Source organism: Cataglyphis hispanica, chromosome 3 (assembly GCF_021464435.1).
Source record: "Cataglyphis hispanica isolate Lineage 1 chromosome 3, ULB_Chis1_1.0, whole genome shotgun sequence".
Lineage (NCBI taxonomy): Eukaryota > Metazoa > Arthropoda > Insecta > Hymenoptera > Formicidae > Cataglyphis > Cataglyphis hispanica.
Genome location: NC_065956.1, coordinates 4,943,328 through 4,963,073, shown reverse-complemented (window position 1 = coordinate 4,963,073; position 19,746 = coordinate 4,943,328). Strand labels below are relative to the sequence as shown.

Genomic DNA, 19,746 nt, shown 5'->3' with positions numbered 1-19,746 from the left:
ATAATTTTAATATTTTTAAATTTACTAAAGCAATAACGTCTTTTTTTTCTTCGTTATTAGATACATTCCAACATCTCAATCTACAGTTGATTTTCGACACACTTTGTTTTCTCGGTTTCATATAACCAGTCATTCCCGTTATGATAAAAGCATTCAAGTTATCATCGATTTTATCATCATTATGTTTATCATTACTTATGCACCAAATACTCCACTATTACACAAAGCGCTTCAAATAAAAGATCGATTTTAAGTTTTTTGGAAGAAATAGTTTTGAAAAAAAAAGTAGAGTCAAATCGAATATTTGCTTATTTTCACAAAGAACATACTACAGTGATCTTAAGGATTAAACATTAAAAATGTGTGCTGAATCTTACCTAAAATATTAGTTGTTCAATTTTATTGTCGACTTTCTTTTATTTTTCATAAAAATGTACACGAATCTAAGATTTAATTTACACAGTTACTTTATTGGTTTTCTGAAAAATCTTAAAAAAATCTTTTCTCAAAAATGTGAATATATATAATAGCAAAATCTTAATTAGACAAACGAGAGATGACGCTTAATACAACGTTGCCTCCGCGGTTAATCGCGAATCTCACGCGAGAAGAGACCCTGACAAATCAAACGTCATGCACAGATCGCGAGGTCAAAGATTGTCAAACAAAAACAGTGGATTCTTCTATATCAGTTCAAGGAGGTTCTCAGACCGGTCGAAGATCCGCAGCTGGTGGTGTGCGTGTCACAGCATCCAAAGAAACATATCTGTTTGTCGATTACGTGCGATTAATTGTTTCACATAAAATTCGTTCGACATAAAAATCTCAAACAAAAGTTGATGCGAGTTATTTTATAAGTGAAAGGTAAATTCAGGAAAAATCCAGTAGTTGATAAAATTGAAGGAAAAATGCAGATTAAAGATAAACGAGTTATAGTAACTGGAGCGGCAAATGATTTGGGTCTGGCATTTAGCAGGGAACTGCTGCGGAATGGCGCCTTGGTACGTTATTATTTAATGATTATGAGATTATACACATATGATATTAATGTATCCGTGCATTAATATATAATTCAATATTATTTAATAACTCCTTTCACACATCATTATACGTTCTCTTTATTTTCAAAAATATTCTTACGTCTGCATGTTTTTATCTTGTTTTTTTTTTTTTGTTTTTTTTGTATCAATAAAAGTCATCAGTTTTTAAAAAGATTAATAAAGTGTGGTTAAACGCTAATGTAATTTTTCAGCCTATATAATATTTGATATTATATTATCAATTTATTGATAAATTATGTTTCTATCTTTGGTTAAATGTAGGAAAATATAAATTTTGTTTATGTTCGATAAGTATTATCTACTTCATTTTATATCTTTTATTTAGTGCAATGTATAAATTAATAAAAAGAGAGATAGAAAAGAAAGATCATATTTAAATGCAAACAATTACACACACACATAAAATTAAAATTACCTAATAAATGGTGTTTATTATTATTAATTAATAGTTTTAAAATAAATATTACACACAGAAAATCGCAGAAAAATACGAAATATGAAAAGCTTCATTGTTGTAATATTTATATACATAATTTAAATAAAAATAAACAAAAATGTTTATCAACAATACAGGTAATGTTATTCGCATTTATAAGATAAAGTTTGCCCTTAATAAACAAAAAATAAAATTTCCTCCAATCAGTAAAATGTAAATTATGCAGCATATAATAATTCTGAAATATTCATTAGAAGTGGCTGTACATCACTTTATACAATAGAAACGTAAATATTTTTAGATTAATATTTTTTAGATCATTATTATTTATAGATTATAGCTTTAATCGATATTCAGCAATCTCTCGGAGAACAAACTGTAGAGAATTTGAATAATGAGTTTGGCCGCAAACGTGCTATATTTTTGCATTGCGATATGACGAATAATTCCCAATTTGATGGTAAGTACATATATATATCAACAAAAATAATATATTTATCATAAAGAATATATGCTGGATAATTTTCCATATTTAGCATACTTTAATATTTCCAAATTACCACTTACTGTATATTTTATTAATACACAAATTAGTTACTTACATATAAATAATCTGTAAGAATGAAATTTATTTATGCTTATAACTTTTGCGTGTTTGGTATTTATCTGTTTAAAATTGAAACTTGTTTACTTAATATTGCAGCCACGTTTAAAGAGGCAATTAACATTCTCGGTGGATTAGACATTTTAATAAATAATGTTGACGTGATAAACGAAATTAATTTTTCTAAAGCTATCGATATTAATGTGGTAAGTTTTATTTTTAATATTTTCTGTTAATTTTGCATTTACTACATTGAGTTTAAAAAAAAAAAAATTGACTTCAGATCGATATAAAAGCTCACAAAATATTTTCTGCTAAGATAATCTTTTCTAAATGTAATTGTATAACGCTATTGTGAACATATAATTACACGTAAGCAAGTGCTTACACAGTTACATTATATATAATTAAAAGAAAAATTTATCAATGCAAAACTTAAATGTAACTAATTGTGTTTTAATTTTAAGTAAAATCGCGTCATAAAGTAATTTTAAGTAAAATAAAATTTTTTAAAATATTAATCTCTTATAATATTACAGACAACAGTAATTCGTGGGACTCTTTTGGGAATTCAACAAATGCGGAAGGACTTTGAAGGCAAAGGCGGTGTCATCGTAAATATTTCGTCCATTGCCGGATTAAGAGCAGTATCACATCTTCCGGTATATTCTGCTACGAAACACGCCGTAGTTAGTTTCAGCCGGTCTTTTGCAGTAAGTATTTACATGTCAAAATATATAGCAAAACTCTAGTATAACAAAAAAAAATTTTTAAATAAGAAATTAATAGAGAAAGAAAAATATATGAAATTTTTTAAATATACAAAAATAAATTTTTTTGCTAAATTAAGATGCATGTGTGTATGATGTTTTAATAATATAAATGAGTGAGAATTATTTTCTGTTTTTTTTTTTACTGTTCTATTAGCAAGAGATATTTTTTTCAAATTAAAATTTTGACGATAATATGATTTCTAGAGAGTATTTTAAAAAACGCTACAGAAAAAAAGTGATTCTCGTCTAATGAGTCATTTTAATCTAATATTTTCGACTTACAGCAACCTTATCATTATAACAGAACCAATGTAAAAGTAATCGTTCTGTGTCCTGGTATGACCGGTACACCAGTCTTGGAAGATCTACCGCAAGATATTTCTAGCGCTGACATTTTACAGAAGTATCGACCGCAGAGGTAAGATTAATCCATATTTTTTTGATGAGTTCTCGAAATTTGTATAAAATGTAAAAATAAAATCTGTCAATAGAGTGGAGAGCGTCGCTCATGGATTAATATATGTAATTCGTTGCGCGCAAAACGGTAGCGTGTGGATTAACGAGGATGGAAAGCCAGTTTACGAGGTGCAGCTTCCCGACACTTTGCCGCAGAAAAAAACCGAAATCGATATGAAGGATAATTAATACAAAGTTGATCGGAAATTAAATATTCCACATGTCAGTCGTATGACAAATAATCAATATATTATAGTTTTTGTTTTTATAAAAGATCTTATTTGATAAATCTATTATTGATTAATTTAAATTACAATATAATGTGAAATATACAATGTGTAACAAATGCTTAATATATATAACAAAATATATAAGTTTGGCCTATATTTTTCTATCTTATTCACATGACATTTTTATTGTTATATATTTTTACTTTTCTCGCTTTTTAAAAACTCTAGACATAGATAAAGTATAATGTTTTGTGAGAATAATAATTCATATTAATTTGGTGAGTTGTAAATGCATATATATATATATATATATATATATATATATATATATATATAGCATTTACAACTCACCAAATTTATAATATATAAATTATATATAAAATTTTATATATACGCGCGCATATGTGCATCTAAAAGTTTATAGGGTGGGCTTAAATGTTCCGGGCAGACTTTGAGATTTTATAAGAAATTTAATTTTTTGAACAAAAAATTTCACTTTTTTGTACATTTCAAACTAGTTATCTCCTAAAAACCTATAAAACGCACTACAATTATTTTAATTTTATTTAAAAGATAATTTAATTTTCTATAACTTTTGTTTCAGTATTTTTTATTAAAAAATGCATATTTTCCCTGATATTTGTAAAAATGTATAAAATAATCATGATTTCAGAGGTTTTTGTGCGCTAACTTTTTAAGAAATTTATAGAATAACTTTATAGAAAACTTTTAATTCAAAATTATATTTCCTATAAAATCTCAAGTCTGACCGAAACGTTTGGGCTCATCCTGTAATATTCTTCTTTTGCTCTTTATATTTATGTTATAATCATGAAAGAGGCAACAAATAAATATATTACTATAATAAGGAAAGCAATGGATTATTGTAAAATATTTCTTCAGGCCATGCAAATTTAAATCTACCATCGCATAAAAAAAAAATTTAAGAAAAATAAAATGTAACAGTGATAACATATGAATAATATTCCACAAAGTACAGTCATTGGGCCAGATATATTAATTGCTTGCCAAGTAAACTGTAATCTTACGTAGGCATGCATGAATATATCCATGAACTGATCCATCTCCGAATTGATGCAGATAAGTATATTGATTATATGAATGCATAAACGTACACAAAGGATCTCGCACGTTTACCATGCGCAATGTAACACGATAAATAAGTAAGAATCATAAAAGAGAAATTACTTTTGTCCCGATTCGGAGTAAAGTTCGATCAGAACCGACTCGTGCCGGTTACTGGTATCTGTACGAAGCTGATTCCTTCGAAGCGAATCCTTCGCTAATTTATCGTCGGCGCGACGCCGACCGGACGTTAAATGCACTTTTTCTATTGATAAGACGCAGCGAGCACGAGCTGTGCGCACGTCAAGCTTTTATCAGCGCTTTGTGCCACACGACTGCGCCGAGTGCATTATTTCTAAAGTTTGCCGATACCACGATTGACGATAAGCCCCAGATAATTTGAAAATATTGCAGGAACGCAGCTTCATCAGCTTCTTCTTTCGCCTCCCTTCTGCTAGTCTTAAACTCTCATACGTATATATTCAATAAATTTTTAGAAAAAGTAAAGAGAAAACATCCGATAGCTTTAGTAAATGTATATATTGTATGTTAATATAGAGATTCAATATAAATAAATAAAAATATAATATATAATAATATAAAAATTCTATCGCAGCAATCACCTAAAATAAATACTTCATCGATCTTTTTGAATTTTCGCGTTACTTGTTTTCCCAAACTCGAGAATGCAAAAAAACTACCATGTAATGATAAGGTCACGGAAAGTCAGCTACATTTGATTAGAGTTGACTGCCGACGATAAGGCGATCGATAACTTTTTATTACGATAACTTTTTCTTCTTATGTTCACTGCAGCAATACAATTATGCGAGCACAGTTCGGATTCGTCGATCAAACGTTATCACATGATCATCGCATATTAAATACCCGGAACCGATAATTCTTTTAAAATTTGACCTTTACAGTTATATGTGTCGCCGTCATATGAATAGTATGAATAACCGTTTACGTCAAGTGTCATAAGCCATTACTCTCACTTTTTAATAAAATATGCCATATAAGCTCTTATTTTATTAATCTATAAAAATGATATAAATATATGAGTGCAATATAGTTCGTATAAAATGCTTTAGTCGCATTTTCTTCTACTTTTTATTTAAAATGTAATTTATGTATGTTTAGACTTTGGAGGAAGAAAAAAGAAATTGCAATTATGCCAAAGATGCAGTTGAAATGAATTACTAATGCATCAAACAAGAATTAATTTAAAAATATTATAAAAGCACACATTGTCTAACAATGAGACCTATTTCATCTGTTCATGCAAAAAAGGAAAATAATTCTTTTCATTGCACCTCGTGGTGTGAATATAATGTATGATCCACCAGTCAATTCTATGTCCCGTAGCTGTCGTAAATTCTTATTAATGGAACAGCTCACCAAGGTGAGATTAAATATGCAAAATAAATATTTCGTAAAAAAAAAAAACTAAAAAATGCACTAGCTAGGATGCGTTTTAAATAAATTCTGCTCAAACATTTAACCGTGCATTTCTAGCATATTTCATGTTGACATTTTTCATTATATATTACTTTATAAATATTTAAAAAATTTTAGGAGAAAATTTTTTTGTTTTTTATTTTTTATGATTTTATTTCTTACTGTTAAAGTTTTGTTATTTTTTAGAGTTATTTTTTAGGAAAAAATTAGTTTTTTTAGTTTTTTATTTTTTATGGGAAAATTATTTTCGAAGAAAAAAATTTTTTTAAAGTTATTTTTTGGGCATAAATATTAAACTTTTTATTGCATAAAAGTTGAGATTTTTTTATGTATTTGACGTATTTTTTGTAAAGTTTTTTTTTAGTGATAATCTTTTCTAGAATATGTCATCTAATGTTAAGAATATACACAAATTATGTAATATTTAAGCGGTTTGAGGAAGATCAATTAGTGATTAGAAATTTTATGGATTATAAATGTTTTACAAAACTAATGTTCTCTTATTTTAGTAAAATACATTAAATATAATGTGAAAAGCAAACGCATAATTGTAGGGAACGCAATCATCTAATGCGACGCATTGCTTGGATCACGACCTGCCGCGATACGGTAACTGTATCGTTATTATCTTCAAGTAAAAGAAAAAATATAATTGCTTCAAAAGATGTTTCTCGATTTATGTCCGGTATGTCCAGTATCGGAAAGCGGGCTGCCAACGCGACGTGATTAATTAGCCTCCGCGGAAGGGGTTAATTAGAGAAAGCGCTATTGAGAACGCGAAAAGAGAAGACGAGTGATGTATCTGGTTAGTGAAAGGGAAGATAAGCAAGAGACAATGAAAAGGCGTAGAATCGATTAATGTTAATAATTTAAAAAATCGTAAAAAGTATCGAAAATAACAATTTAAAAAAATAAATCGTTTATTACTTAAAATTGCTGTTTTTTATATTATTAAATTTGCTGAATTTAATATTTTGATATCTATTTTGATCTAATACAAAGTAAGAAACAGTTGATTCTTAAGTTTTTGAAATCATTGAGGATGTAGACTATTTACAGGAAAATAAAAAAACTTTTTTTTCGAGAGATCGTAATCGTTCGATCTATGCATTAATCCAAAGTCCATCTGTGCATCCCTGCCACGATGAAAGTCGTGGTATCGTGGAATCCCACATCGCTGCTTACTGTATATAAATACTTGAAAGACCGTTTCGATGTTCAGTCAAAACGTATCAGCACGAGCTGTCGATTTCTCTCGCTTCAACTTTAATTCAAACTAAGCTCTCTGAAAATTGGCCGTGCCTATCTTTAAAATATTTATAACAGTTTCGTTTACGGAAAAGAAAATGGGTAGGCTTGATTTTTTTATAAAACATCTGCCGTATTCCGTATTCATTTTGCGATTTAATAAAGTGCCTCGATGTGAAAAAAATGTGCAATCTAAAAAATGACTTCTTGAATTCTGTGAAATTGTCTAGATAATCGAGATGTATTGTAAAGTCGTACAAAAATTATGTGATATTTATTGAAAAATGCAATGTAGTTTTCAATAAATTGTTCTTTTGGAGAGTTAAAATACTATAAATTTTTAGCGCGTACAAAGAAAGTTTATTAAGTATTAAAAAGTTTTAATGAAAGAATCTGATGTTTATCTTTTTAAAATTACAGAAAAATTAAAAAGACATTGCTAAAGACACATTTTGTTAAATATTTTGCTAATCTTTAATTAATGAGATTTATAAATTAATAAAGTCATTTCATTTATAAAAAGTTATTTCATTTATTAAATATCTCTCCCAAATCTTAAAAAAATAATATAAATTTGACTAATTCTTGCGGTAAGAATTCAGATTGGTAAAATTATTCTGTTTTTTTCACACGATATATGATCAAGACATGACTGTTATATAAATCGGTGGATAATTATTCAAAAAACATTAAATAATAAATAAATCATTGTTAAAAAATATGAAATTGACTTTTGTATTTTCTCATTTTTTAGTGATTTCTACATTTAATTTTATATAAATAATAATAAACATAAATGCAATATAATTTTAAACAACATAAATCAATATCATCATAATATACTGATTTTTTCAATGTAAAATAAATTTTCTTCATTTATTGAGCAAATTTTATATTACAGATCCAAGTCCGATATCATTCCGCCGACGTTCATCAGCATCTGAAAGGGCGAAAGAAATAGAAGCAATCAATTGTATCGTTTCAGGGAAAAATATTTTAATAACTGGAGGCGCAGCAGGATTGGGTCACGCTTTCCTCAATCATTTTTTAAAACACGGAGCAAATGTAAGCTTAACGATTAAAATAATAACTAAATTACGGTATAAAAATTAAACAAAACTGTACCTATAAAAATACATACAAAGATAGCTTCATATATAAATTTATAAAAAAATTTATAGATAATATATATGTTTTATTTAAATAAGATTTAAACTCTCCGTTATAAATATGTACCTATTTATGAATTAGAACAATTAATATTATTCTTTATAAATTATACAATAAAAATCTTTTATTTGAAATAATGCTAAATATAAGATATATTTCTTTTTTTTTTTTTAAAGATTTTTTTTTCTCTTTCACATTATAAAGTATCGATATCATCGACGTTGTTATAATTTTTTACTCGTATTTGTTGCAGAAAGTAATTATATTGGACATCGATATTGAAGCCGGCAAACGGATCGCACTCGGTATCGAAAAATCTTGCGGCGAAAAGAAGGTGCACTTTATACACGCCGACGTATCTAATCACAAGCAAATGTCTGGTAAGTATGAAGCAATATTCTGAAATCACGTTCAGATGTTTATTCAACATTATAATCGCTGAACCTCCCATCGAGTATCATTATCTTATTTTTGGTTTGCCATATCAATTTGTAGACGCTTTCGAAGAAGCATCTTCGTTGTTGGGAAGCATTGACATTGTGATAAACAATGCCGGAGTTTTGGACGAGCGACGATGGGAAAAGGAAATCGCGGTGAATATCGTGAGTATCATTAATAACAATCTATTGATTTATTAGTAATTTATTAATGTCATTAATGATAATTTTTTAATTTTATCATTTCCTTACCCTGTGTGTTCTTACACAATATTTTTCTAAGACCTTGAATATCTTATATTTTTACATATTTCAATTAGCTCTTCAAGATTGTTGCTGTGAAATGAATTTATAAGCACATTGCGCATAAGCAAATATAAAAAAACTATAAAGTAAACTCTTATTAATAAGAGTAATAATAAAAATAGAAGAAGTCTTTAAACCCTAATATAATGTGTCGATCTCATTATAGGGTGGCATGATTAACACTGCGATGTTAGCTATGAAATACATGGGTAGAGATACGGGCGGTCACGGTGGTGTCTTGGTGAATGTGAGCCAACACACGGATATTCGAAACACAGCTCAGCTTCCGGTTTATACTGCCACGAAACACGCCGTCATTGGTTTATCGGAATCTCTTTCGGTAATTATATATATAAAGAAATAAACATAGTTATATATTACGATTATTTAAGTAAGTATTATGTAAATGGCTAATTGTATAAAATCCCTCTCTAACAAATTTATGCTACCGTGTGTTAGTGTTATTCTTTTAAATTATAAGAAATATCAAAGTCAATATCATTCTTCTTGACAGGATCCTTATCGCTATGAGAAGACCGGTGTTACTGTGATAACTTTGTGTCCAGGATTGACGGAAACCGCCCTTACGGTAGATAGCCCCAACAAACTGCTCTCCAGAGTCATGAAGGCGGATTTCGTCAAAAATCTTGAACAATTCTCGATACAGACGTAAGTCATTGCTATTGTCTTTACATTTAACATAACAGATGAATCAGCCAGATAAGAATGTCGGATTTGTATTCGCTACGTAATTATTTTAATCGCAAATAAATAATTTACAAATATTTTTTTCTAAGCTCCTGCGATTACAGAAACCTGAGTTTTCTCGCATAACGTAAAGTTGTAGCTGTTAAATATGCAGTTTAAATCGCGTTTAGCTTGTAAATCCGACCCTGTTACATTTTTCTTCTTCGGTGGTTACGTGTAATCACTAACTCGGGAGATAAATTTCTTCATGTTTTGTTATTTAATCGTATTATTTTTACAGACCTTATGTAGTCGCGCAGGGTCTAATGACGATATTGAGGATCGGCGAATCCGGCAGTATTTGGGTCATCGAGAACGGCAGAGCGCCTTACGAGATTTACGTGCCGAATCCGCAAACACTACGCCGTTACTACAAGAACAACTTTTCATACGTCGACATTAAGGTCGTGAAAGGTCGTGCGATAAGGGAAGTCTGCGACAACAGTAGAACAGGCCTGATGAGCTGCGCCTGAACGCACGCTGATAATTAAACAACAAGGGTTCAACTGTGATCTCTCTCGCACTACTCCGAAAATCGAAAATCTTTTCGCGCAAAGTCTACGTGGCATACGCGTTGTCAAACGGAGAGATTTTGCATGAAGACATTTTATGTATAAATATAATCGGAAATGCAAAAAGGACGAAATGTAGTTTTAAAGCGAAAAATCGCCAATTTCGCAAAAAAAATCTGTTATATTCTTATAACGATATCACGTATCCTCCGTAGATTATTTTTTATATTAAAAAGTTTTATGCGCATTTTCTGTCATCTGGCTAAACTGGTGCGCTGGTCCATGTTTTTATAATTTTCTAACATATTGCATACATATCTGAATTAATTTTTTTATTTTTAATCAAAACTTCCGATTGTATGTAGATATTTTTGTAATAAAAAAATTTATAATAAATGATTTAAAAAATGACATCGATATATAGAAATGAGAACTTAAAGTCTCTTGCAAATTTTATAAGTTTATATTAGCACTTTTATACTTAATTCCTTAATTCTTTAGGCTGTAAATTCCAAAATTTATTATAAATAGAGAGAATGATATGGGAATTTCGGTTACGTTGCTATTAAAAGTTTGATAGTTTCCATATGCACATTAGCACAGTATACGACAATCACTTTCGAGCGATTTAAACGCGCCATTTAAAAACAAAACATAGGCCCATATGGACAGAAATAGAAAGGCTATAATTGCTCCCGGTATGTTCAAGTCGCGATAAACTAACGCGACCTGTTAATCTGCGAAAGGACGATAATAAATCACTCTAGTTAGTATTCGCTTATCAAGCATTTAAAAAAACATGGATGTAGCGCGTGGAAGACGCAATTTTTTACGCACATTCTAATCACATCGTGTATAATACGCAGCGCATTTCAGTAGCATCAAGCACACGATAGCCTCGTATTTAACATACGTTAAGATCCTATATATTAAAGACGTTATATAATTCTATTTACATCCAAGCACATCTCTTTTTTTGGAAACCGCACAACAGTTATCTTTTGCATCCCAAATCACTCATTTAAATTCCTGTAATCCGGCATTTAAATTCATAAAACTTTCACGTTTGCATTCATTAAAGAGGAAGCATAAAAGAAGGATCTGTATGAATATTTCACACTAATATTTTCTCGACATTACAACTTCGTGAAGAAACAAGAAAATGTTTATTTTACACTCGAGTATTATGGAAAAGTGCGTAGGAAATTGGAAATGACACGACGACGTGTTATTTCATCATTTCAATATTATTCAGTATCGGGAATCACAATATATCCGCTGTACAAAACAAAAATTCATTCTCGCGTATATTATATTTTATTTCTTTCATATGCACGAGGCATGAAACTTAAAAGTTAAATTTTCTCACCACTGTATTTTCTATTTGCGTATTTCGTTTTATATTTCCTATGATTCGTTTTATTTTACTCTGCGTTTCCTCTGATAGCTTATTGGAGATTTGCTTATCAGTTATATAAATTTCAAGTTATGTGTGTATGTGTGTGTATGTTATGTATGTATTTATATAATATCTGTATGAGTTGGACTCCATACGAGCCATAGAAAAATAATAGTCGCAAATAATATTCTTATTCTGTTTCTTCCACGTCTTATATTTTTAAGGACATTATCATGCTTTTAGTCTTATTCGTATCGCCATTTAACACAATTCTACGCGCATTGTCGTGTATCAAAAAGGATTCTTCGAAAGCGTGAATAGTCAACTACAATCGAATTATAATGACAAAAATTATCTTTATGCATTTAACACTTTGGAAATCTTTGCCATGATTAGTTTTACAGTTAACGTATACAAACCCAGTTCATTGTTTATGTATACCGAAAATTGTTTTTGTTTCAAGACTAGAACGCTTGAATAAATATATAAAAAGAAAAATCAATTAAAAAATTATGATTTGACTTGAATATACGTATGATTATTATTTAACATAAATAATTATTTAAATACATTGTTTGTCCTCCATATATATGTATATTGAATATAAGTCTCTTTTTTCCTAAGTATGTGTATTATCAGAGTATTAGAGAGAAAAAAAAGATGTACATATATAATTGGCAAAATATTGATTTAAGATATAATTATAAATAATGTGTATCTTCGAAAAACATTGATTTTAATAGGCATTATAAATTATAAATTTAATATAATTTATCATTGATGACATAATGTAGATTTAGAGTTCCATTTAATGAAAATACTCAATATATTCGAGAGCAATCGATGAATCCTTAGTTTAGAACACGATGACAATAATGTAACATGATTTAGAACTTAGCTACTTACAACAATACGACTGACGCTTACAACTTTCATAATTCTAGACGCAGATCTTACAAAGTAAGAATAAACAGACCGCAAGCTTCCAATTTAATAATACAAAAATTCTATATAAACTGGTTTTCTCTCATTTTCTCACTTATTATATACTCATCTATCTTAATAAAATTATATGTTTACATGAATTCCATGCTAAGCACTTGAAGAATTTTGTCTGCATATACTCAAAAAAAAAAAGAAAAAACAAAACAAAATAAAAGGATATCTTTTTTTCGCCAAATTTGCCTTGTACTATATATTTCACAGTATTTCTATTCTCGACAAATGCAATTAGATACAATCGATTTTTACATACTTTGATGAGAAAGTACTTTTATGCACGTCTGTTACCATCCACTTCCGATATACGGATACAAACCAGCTATTCCATAACGACCAGTATCATCAAGTCACCATCATCATAAAGCCATTCCATAATTATTTATAGTCAAGTCTTGAGAAAACCGGACTGAAGAATGATCACGATCGAATTGTACAATTTTTCCTAGCTACAAACTAATTTGTTTAAAGTGTGGCTTCAGAGTATCTCGTTAAGAATTTTATCAATAAACACATACTTCTAATTAAATAAAACTTATGACTATTTCCCTTCCCATATAATTTTCTTTTTTAAATTCTCTTACATATCTGAATCCACAAATAAGTATCAATATAAAAAAAGAAGGATAAGGAACAACATCCTAGTTGTAATTGACTTACTTCCCTGACGAAAATGTATTTTTTTTTCTTAACGCCAACTCATCGTGATCATTGTCGACTAAGCGATAAGAAAATTTGTCTCTAAAAGTACCTTCTTCGATCTCGTCGCAAAATATCGATGCAAAGAGTCATATGCGCTAGAAACGTCCATATGTGCGATTCTTGTCATTTAACTCCACACGTAACCACCGGTTCGGCGCTTGCAAGAAAAAAAAGCACGCTTTCTTATACAATATAATCTACAATTACGCCGGCCGCGTGTATCTTTTGTTATTCAATTGCCAAATTTTAACCCAAATCAGTCCGTAACGGTAGACCACATATCGTAAAAATCTTAATCTATAGTTCAATACTTATATATAGCAGCGCATCGCTCATATTTCGCGGCATATTACTTATACTCTTTTACGCCGTACCGGTGATAAATTACATTCTTCCTTTATATTTAAATAACGTTCGTCTGCGATTGAGAAGCAGACTGTTCGTTGGTCGCGCGATTTTGACTCACCGTATTACTCTGTAGTTGGTTGGGAGGCTTTCGATTACCGCCCCTGCTACCTCGATAGCCACCCCGGAAACCAGGATTACCACCACCGCTGCCTCTGTACATGTTTCCCATTCCGCGAGTGAAATAACCACGGCCGCGGAATCCTCCGCGTCTCGTGGAAGCTACGCCAAACGTTTCCGAATTCAGCTTTCGTTCCGTTCTCCAATCCGTACGTTGGAATCGCCTAACAAAATTCATGTAAAATTTTATTTCTCATAAAATTACTGGTGAGGAATTAAAGAATTTAATGTCATTTCGTTTTATAAAAGAATTAATTTTGAAGTTAAGAAAATTAAATTTGTTTGGATTAAAATAAACTTGTGATATATGAATTCAAATATTCTTAACAAATTTTTTATAATCTATTTTAAAAAATTTTTAAACTAGTATACGCGTGTGTTAATATGCTGTTGAATTAATTTGTTTTCAATTGTACAATAATTATATATCCACTGGATATTCTTAAAGGAAATTCTTAAGGCATACCCTTTACTCCTTTCGACAGCTTCACAGCTAATATTATCAAAGAATGACTTCGATTTATCATAGTGAACAATCTCTGGTTCTTCTTCAGGTTCACCTTCACCCGCGCCTGTTTCATTCCCACTGTCGTCTTTTTTCTCATTATCAGCGCCATCAATCTTCGTCTTTGCCAATTGCGATCTGAAATATATATAAAAAACAATATATTTTATTATATCAAATAATATATTTTATTATATCATTGAAAATAATTTTATAATATATTGTTAATGCGAAGCGTAAGCAACTCATATATTACATACGATTGCTTTAAATTCGCATTCATTTACTTTTGCATGATATCCACATTGGTCATTTCAATGATTACTTGAAATGAATCCGGCACGTAACCATGCGAAATCAATACTCAATAAACATTTTTAGTCTTACCTCAACTCTTCGAACTCAGTGTTGGCTTGTTCAAAATCATAGTCATTGTCAAATTTGAGTGTATTCTTAGGCTTGGCACCAGCGTTGCCTGCTTGAATCGTACGGAAATTACCGCGTCCTCTACCTCCTCCTCTACCTCTCATGTTGCCGCGATTCATCCAACCACCTTGGGGATGACCGCGATTACCCCGACCGCCTTGACCATGACCTTGGTTATGATCTTGTTTCATCATGTCTCTCTTTGCATCGTTATATTGAGACATGCCCATATTGGTCTTAGCACCTCCGTGACTACACATATAAAAAATTTTCTATAAAAATTCTGTAAAGTTTTAGATTTGTTTATCAAATATATAATATTAATAATAATAATAATAAATGTATATGTATATAAAATCGTTCTTTAATTTATAATTAGAAAATTAGAAAATAATTAGAAAATTCAGCACTAAATGATAAGTAAAGATAAAATATAAAAAGTTGTACATGCGATCATAATTCTAATATCAATTCTGAACAAACAAAACTCTTACTAAAAGTAATCTTTTATCGTTATTTTCACTATATAAGCACAAAAAGAATTAATTCTTAGTAAAAATTACAAAGTACCTATCATGATCTCGACGAGGCGGTTGGACAGTCCTGATGTTCGACTTATCATTCAATTTTCCAATGTTACTATTCTGCTGCTGCGATTGCTGTTCATGTCCTACCTGAATACCTTGATCCATAGTTGGGCTTTTCCTTGTCAGTAAGGATGATGTAGGAGTGGTAGAACGAGAACCACCACTGATGAGATCCAATACACCTGTCATTTTAAAATAAATGCATCAAATAATGTATATTTTTACTAACATAAAAGAGCAATCATAGCAAATCTCAAAGATCTAAGCATTCCTAATTCAATATAAAACTTTAGTATAAGAAAATAAAGACAAACCCTTCATTCCCAATTTTAAATAAAAGGATATATATATATATATATCTACAAAACTACTTTCAAGTATATGATAGATAAAAGAAATCTCTCGAGGATTTTTTAACAATTATTATTGTTCATTGTTACTGTTCTTGCTATTTTGTTCTTGGTTATGATATAAGCACAAACGGAATAAAATTGAAAAATGCTTATGCAAAAAATTTCATGCATTAATTTTAAAAATGATCAAATGTAAAAGTTGAATTACAATATGCACGCTTTGAATAGGCATTGTGAAAAATATTTTTTTTAATTTATCGAAATATTAAGATACAGAAATCTTATCATGCATAAAAATATAAAGCAATATTTACTCAATTAACATTGTAAAATGCATATATAAAAAATAGAGTGCAAAAAGTATAAGCTTGCAGAATACTAGAATAGCTCTTGTTAATAGAATAGATAGTTTTCGTTGTTATGAAGTTAATCATAAGTATAAAAAGATGCTGTTAAAAATATATCATATATATTTCCATATATTTTATATGGAAATTTTTTAATAAAACAACAGTTTTTAATAAAGCTCAATAGAAAAAAGCTTTACAAGCATTACCAAAGCAGGAGCAGCAAGCATACCAGCAAGGCAAGGGATATTTCATAGCAAAAACAGTTTACCATCTTCCAGAGATTGATCTTTTGGTAATGGGTCGATATTGGCCGTTGGCAGTGAGTTTGGGATAGAGATGGCATTGGGTTCAGCGGAGCCCAAGCTCAACTCACTTTGCTGTTTATTAATTGTTCCGCGAGGATCTCTAGCTGCAGTCTGCATTCCCATTACCGGGCCCATGGCTCCCATACCCATGCCATAGGGAGCTCCATATTGGCCACCCATTGGGCCCATCTGGCCCATCATCGGATGGCCATAACTGGGCTGTGGTTGATATGATTGCTGACCCATAGATGGCTGCACTGTCATCTACAAACAAAAAATACATCAATATGTGTAACATAATTAATTTTACTTTCTTTTAGATGTTGTGTTTGTCAAATTTAAGAATATTTCTAAGTAAAAAATATGAAAATTTGATAAAACAATTACCTGCACGATAGCTGGATCATTGGGAATAGAACTAACATTATTGACAACTCTGATGTCTTTGATGTCAGATCCACGAAACAAGATATATTCATACACTTGATTTTGTGGTGCCACAGGAAGTTGAGTTTCTCGGTCCTCAGTACCAAAGGAGCGCACTAAAAAGCAATTAATAATTTATTTAAAGTTCTTTTTGCAATTGGAAAAACATTGCTACAATTTTTTGTTTTAGATTAATACTGAATAGGTCATATATTATATAGAGATATATCTCTAAATTATTTTAAAATAATTAAAATAGAGCTTTTAAAACATAATATTTTTAAACAAATTTAAAATAATAGAATGTATCTAATACCTAAAAATTATACCATATTAACATTATTGCTATAAATTTATTATACAAAATCTTTGTTTAATTTAACATTAAGTAGCGTCGACAAAAGAAAAAAATTTTATGTTCTTTATATAACATACAGAGATCAATATATATACATATAATTCAATGTAGTAGATTTCCAAGAATAATATTTGTTTCTTAGATTTGAGATACTCCAAAGTCATGTGTCATGTACATGTTGGATTTAATGGGACAAGGGGACCAAGGGCATATAAACATTCTGAAGAAAGAAACAAACATTCCATATAAGCGTTACACATACCAAATTCAAATTTATATCATGTTCAATAACATACTAATAAATCAGTCTTTAAAAATAATATTAAAGCAAAAAATTGTATTCAGAGTTTGCATAAATTTTTTAATTTGCCAAACTTACTATCTACTAGATAGTAAGTTAGATAATAGTAAGATAAATAGATAATTAAAATATATCGAATAATTTAATACTAATCATCGCGATATAAAAATTGCAACAGATTTAAGATGATTGCTGAGTTAATTATAACCGTTATATATATATATATATATATTGTAAACTGAATGATCTTTAATAATCATCTCAACGATTATTCGATGCTTGTGAAGTTTACGCCAAGTGTGCAGATTAAATCACGCGACGCTTACGAGGCCGTATGATAGATTTAGCGAAAAGGCTATTTACGATGGCTGCATTACGATGGAAACTTTCGAGATTCGAATCAGCGTGTCCTCCGAGAAACGTTCGTTACGCGAAGGGACCGGGTCACCGTGACCCCGATTGTTTTGTGGCATATGTCTGTCGGATAAATCGCAGAGCACCGGCAACGCTTGCGAGCCGTTTTATTCGCAAAAGTCAATGATATGACGCGCGACAAAGAAATCATAAATGTCGAGAGCGCGAGACGAATGAGTATTGTCATTGTTAACCAACTGCTTTAGAGCGGTTTTGACAAAAGTTCTCTTCGGCAAATATTGAAACCGGCTCGCGATCTCGCAGAGTTCAGAGGCGGGAGTCACGAGAAGATGACCTCTATGTTTATCCGCGAAAACATGAGACAAATCGCACGAAAGTTAATTCCACGATATATCACCTATAATTGAAATCGGTTAAATTATATCGTTCGCGAGACTCTTACGAGGCTCTTATACGAATCGAGGATATTAATTTCTCGGTGGCGTTGGCGGCGGAGATCATACATGGTGGATGCGGCGCGGCCGGGACTCCATCTTGGATTCTTGTCGATGCTACTCACCGTTAGCCAGGGCAATCGTGCACTCCTGCGGATCGACAGTGAACAGTCGGCCCTCATAGCGAATATCTGCTTTCGAGATCAAGCTGATCTTCGAGCCCAGCTCTGGCATACCACCGCTCATCTTGATTCTGTCTCCGTCGCGCACTGATCGATGTGATTTAACGGGATTCACGACACCATCTGACGAGAACTCCCAGCTGACAGCAAGGATCGACGGCGGACTGTCCGAAGAGCGCCAACAGCACGCGGCGCATGCGCGACGTGGTCTCTCCTACTCCAAGCCGGCCGCTAACTCTTAGGAGAATCTTTAAACGGCGAAAACGTTGCGATTTTATGCGAATATCAATCGGGACCAATCAGAACGAAGAAATCTTTGCTCCAATTGGTTGATCAAAAGTTTCTAGGCTTGCAATTTTTAATCGAACATAGTCTTAAGTATGGAAATGTATCAGTGACGATAATTTTGGTATATAATTAAATTATATATTAATAAATTTCATCACATGTAAATTTCATCACACGTAAATAATTTTGAAATTGATATAATTTCGATTAAAGTTAGATTTTAATGTAGGAAATAATGCGAAAACGATTTTTACGTTTATTGGAGAAAACTGACGATGGAAACTTTCCAACAAGAAACATAATGTTACATGATTGGTTATTAAATAGAAAAATTTTCAGGATTGCGATAGCCAATTGCGTGATAGTGTGTCTACTCCCGTTCTCTTACTAGAAAGTTCCAGATTTCATCCTTCTTACTCAAATAGTACACAATATTTATAAAATATGTACAAAATATTTATAATAATTATTTAAATATTTTATAGATATTTTTATAAATATTTATCAAAATATTTTATAAATATTTTTATGATTTTAGATTTGACAGAGCATAAAGATTTATCATAAATATCATAAAAATATTGAGAAATATTTATAAAATATTATAAATATTTATTTTTTATTTAGCATAAATATTATATAAATATTATATTTAGTCTATATTTTAATAATACATTGAATAAAATTTTTATGATTTCTTCTCT

The 19,746-nt window shown here is 30.4% G+C and overlaps 2 protein-coding genes across 3 annotated transcripts; one reads left to right on the top strand and one right to left on the bottom strand.

Annotated features, from left to right (window-relative positions):
* Positions 1-689: 689 nt before the first annotated feature.
* On the top strand, positions 690-11,482 carry LOC126859410 (uncharacterized). Its single transcript, XM_050610690.1, has 12 exons — positions 690-1,001; positions 1,831-1,957; positions 2,201-2,307; positions 2,641-2,814; positions 3,159-3,292; positions 3,366-3,517; positions 8,257-8,420; positions 8,779-8,905; positions 9,021-9,127; positions 9,435-9,608; positions 9,783-9,937; positions 10,257-11,482. The coding sequence occupies exons 1-12, from the start codon at positions 909-911 to the stop codon at positions 10,486-10,488; spliced, it is 1,746 nt and encodes a 581-aa protein (XP_050466647.1). The 5' UTR covers positions 690-908; the 3' UTR covers positions 10,489-11,482.
* A 192-nt stretch (positions 11,483-11,674) lies between these two features.
* Positions 11,675-18,940, bottom strand: LOC126859459 (protein LSM14 homolog A). Of its 2 annotated transcripts, none has more exons than XM_050610770.1 (7): positions 18,698-18,940; positions 17,066-17,220; positions 16,642-16,942; positions 15,654-15,852; positions 15,045-15,335; positions 14,619-14,795; positions 11,675-14,316 (listed from the first exon to the last, which is right to left on the bottom strand). In XM_050610770.1, the coding sequence occupies exons 1-7, from the start codon at positions 18,816-18,818 to the stop codon at positions 14,031-14,033; spliced, it is 1,530 nt and encodes a 509-aa protein (XP_050466727.1). In that variant the 5' UTR covers positions 18,819-18,940; the 3' UTR covers positions 11,675-14,030. The 2 variants fall into 2 exon arrangements, with proteins under 2 accessions (XP_050466727.1, XP_050466728.1); XM_050610771.1 differs by having other exon boundaries at positions 16,747-16,942; positions 18,698-18,937.
* Between the last annotated feature and the right edge of the window lie 806 nt (positions 18,941-19,746).

Coding starts and splice junctions, on each gene's coding strand:
- LOC126859410 (XM_050610690.1), top strand. CDS start 909: ATGCAGATTAAAGATAAACGAGTTATAGTAACTGGAGCGGCAAATGAT. Junction 8,421..8,778: donor TTTTAAAACACGGAGCAAAT/GTAAGCTTAACG, acceptor TATTTGTTGCAG/AAAGTAATTATATTGGACAT. Junction 9,938..10,256: donor GAACAATTCTCGATACAGAC/GTAAGTCATTGC, acceptor TTATTTTTACAG/ACCTTATGTAGTCGCGCAGG.
- LOC126859459 (XM_050610770.1), bottom strand. CDS start 18,818: ATGAGCGGTGGTATGCCAGAGCTGGGCTCGAAGATCAGCTTGATCTCG. Junction 15,853..16,641: donor AGATCAATCTCTGGAAGATG/GTAAACTGTTTT, acceptor TTAAAATGACAG/GTGTATTGGATCTCATCAGT. Junction 14,796..15,044: donor ACTGAGTTCGAAGAGTTGAG/GTAAGACTAAAA, acceptor TATATATTTCAG/ATCGCAATTGGCAAAGACGA.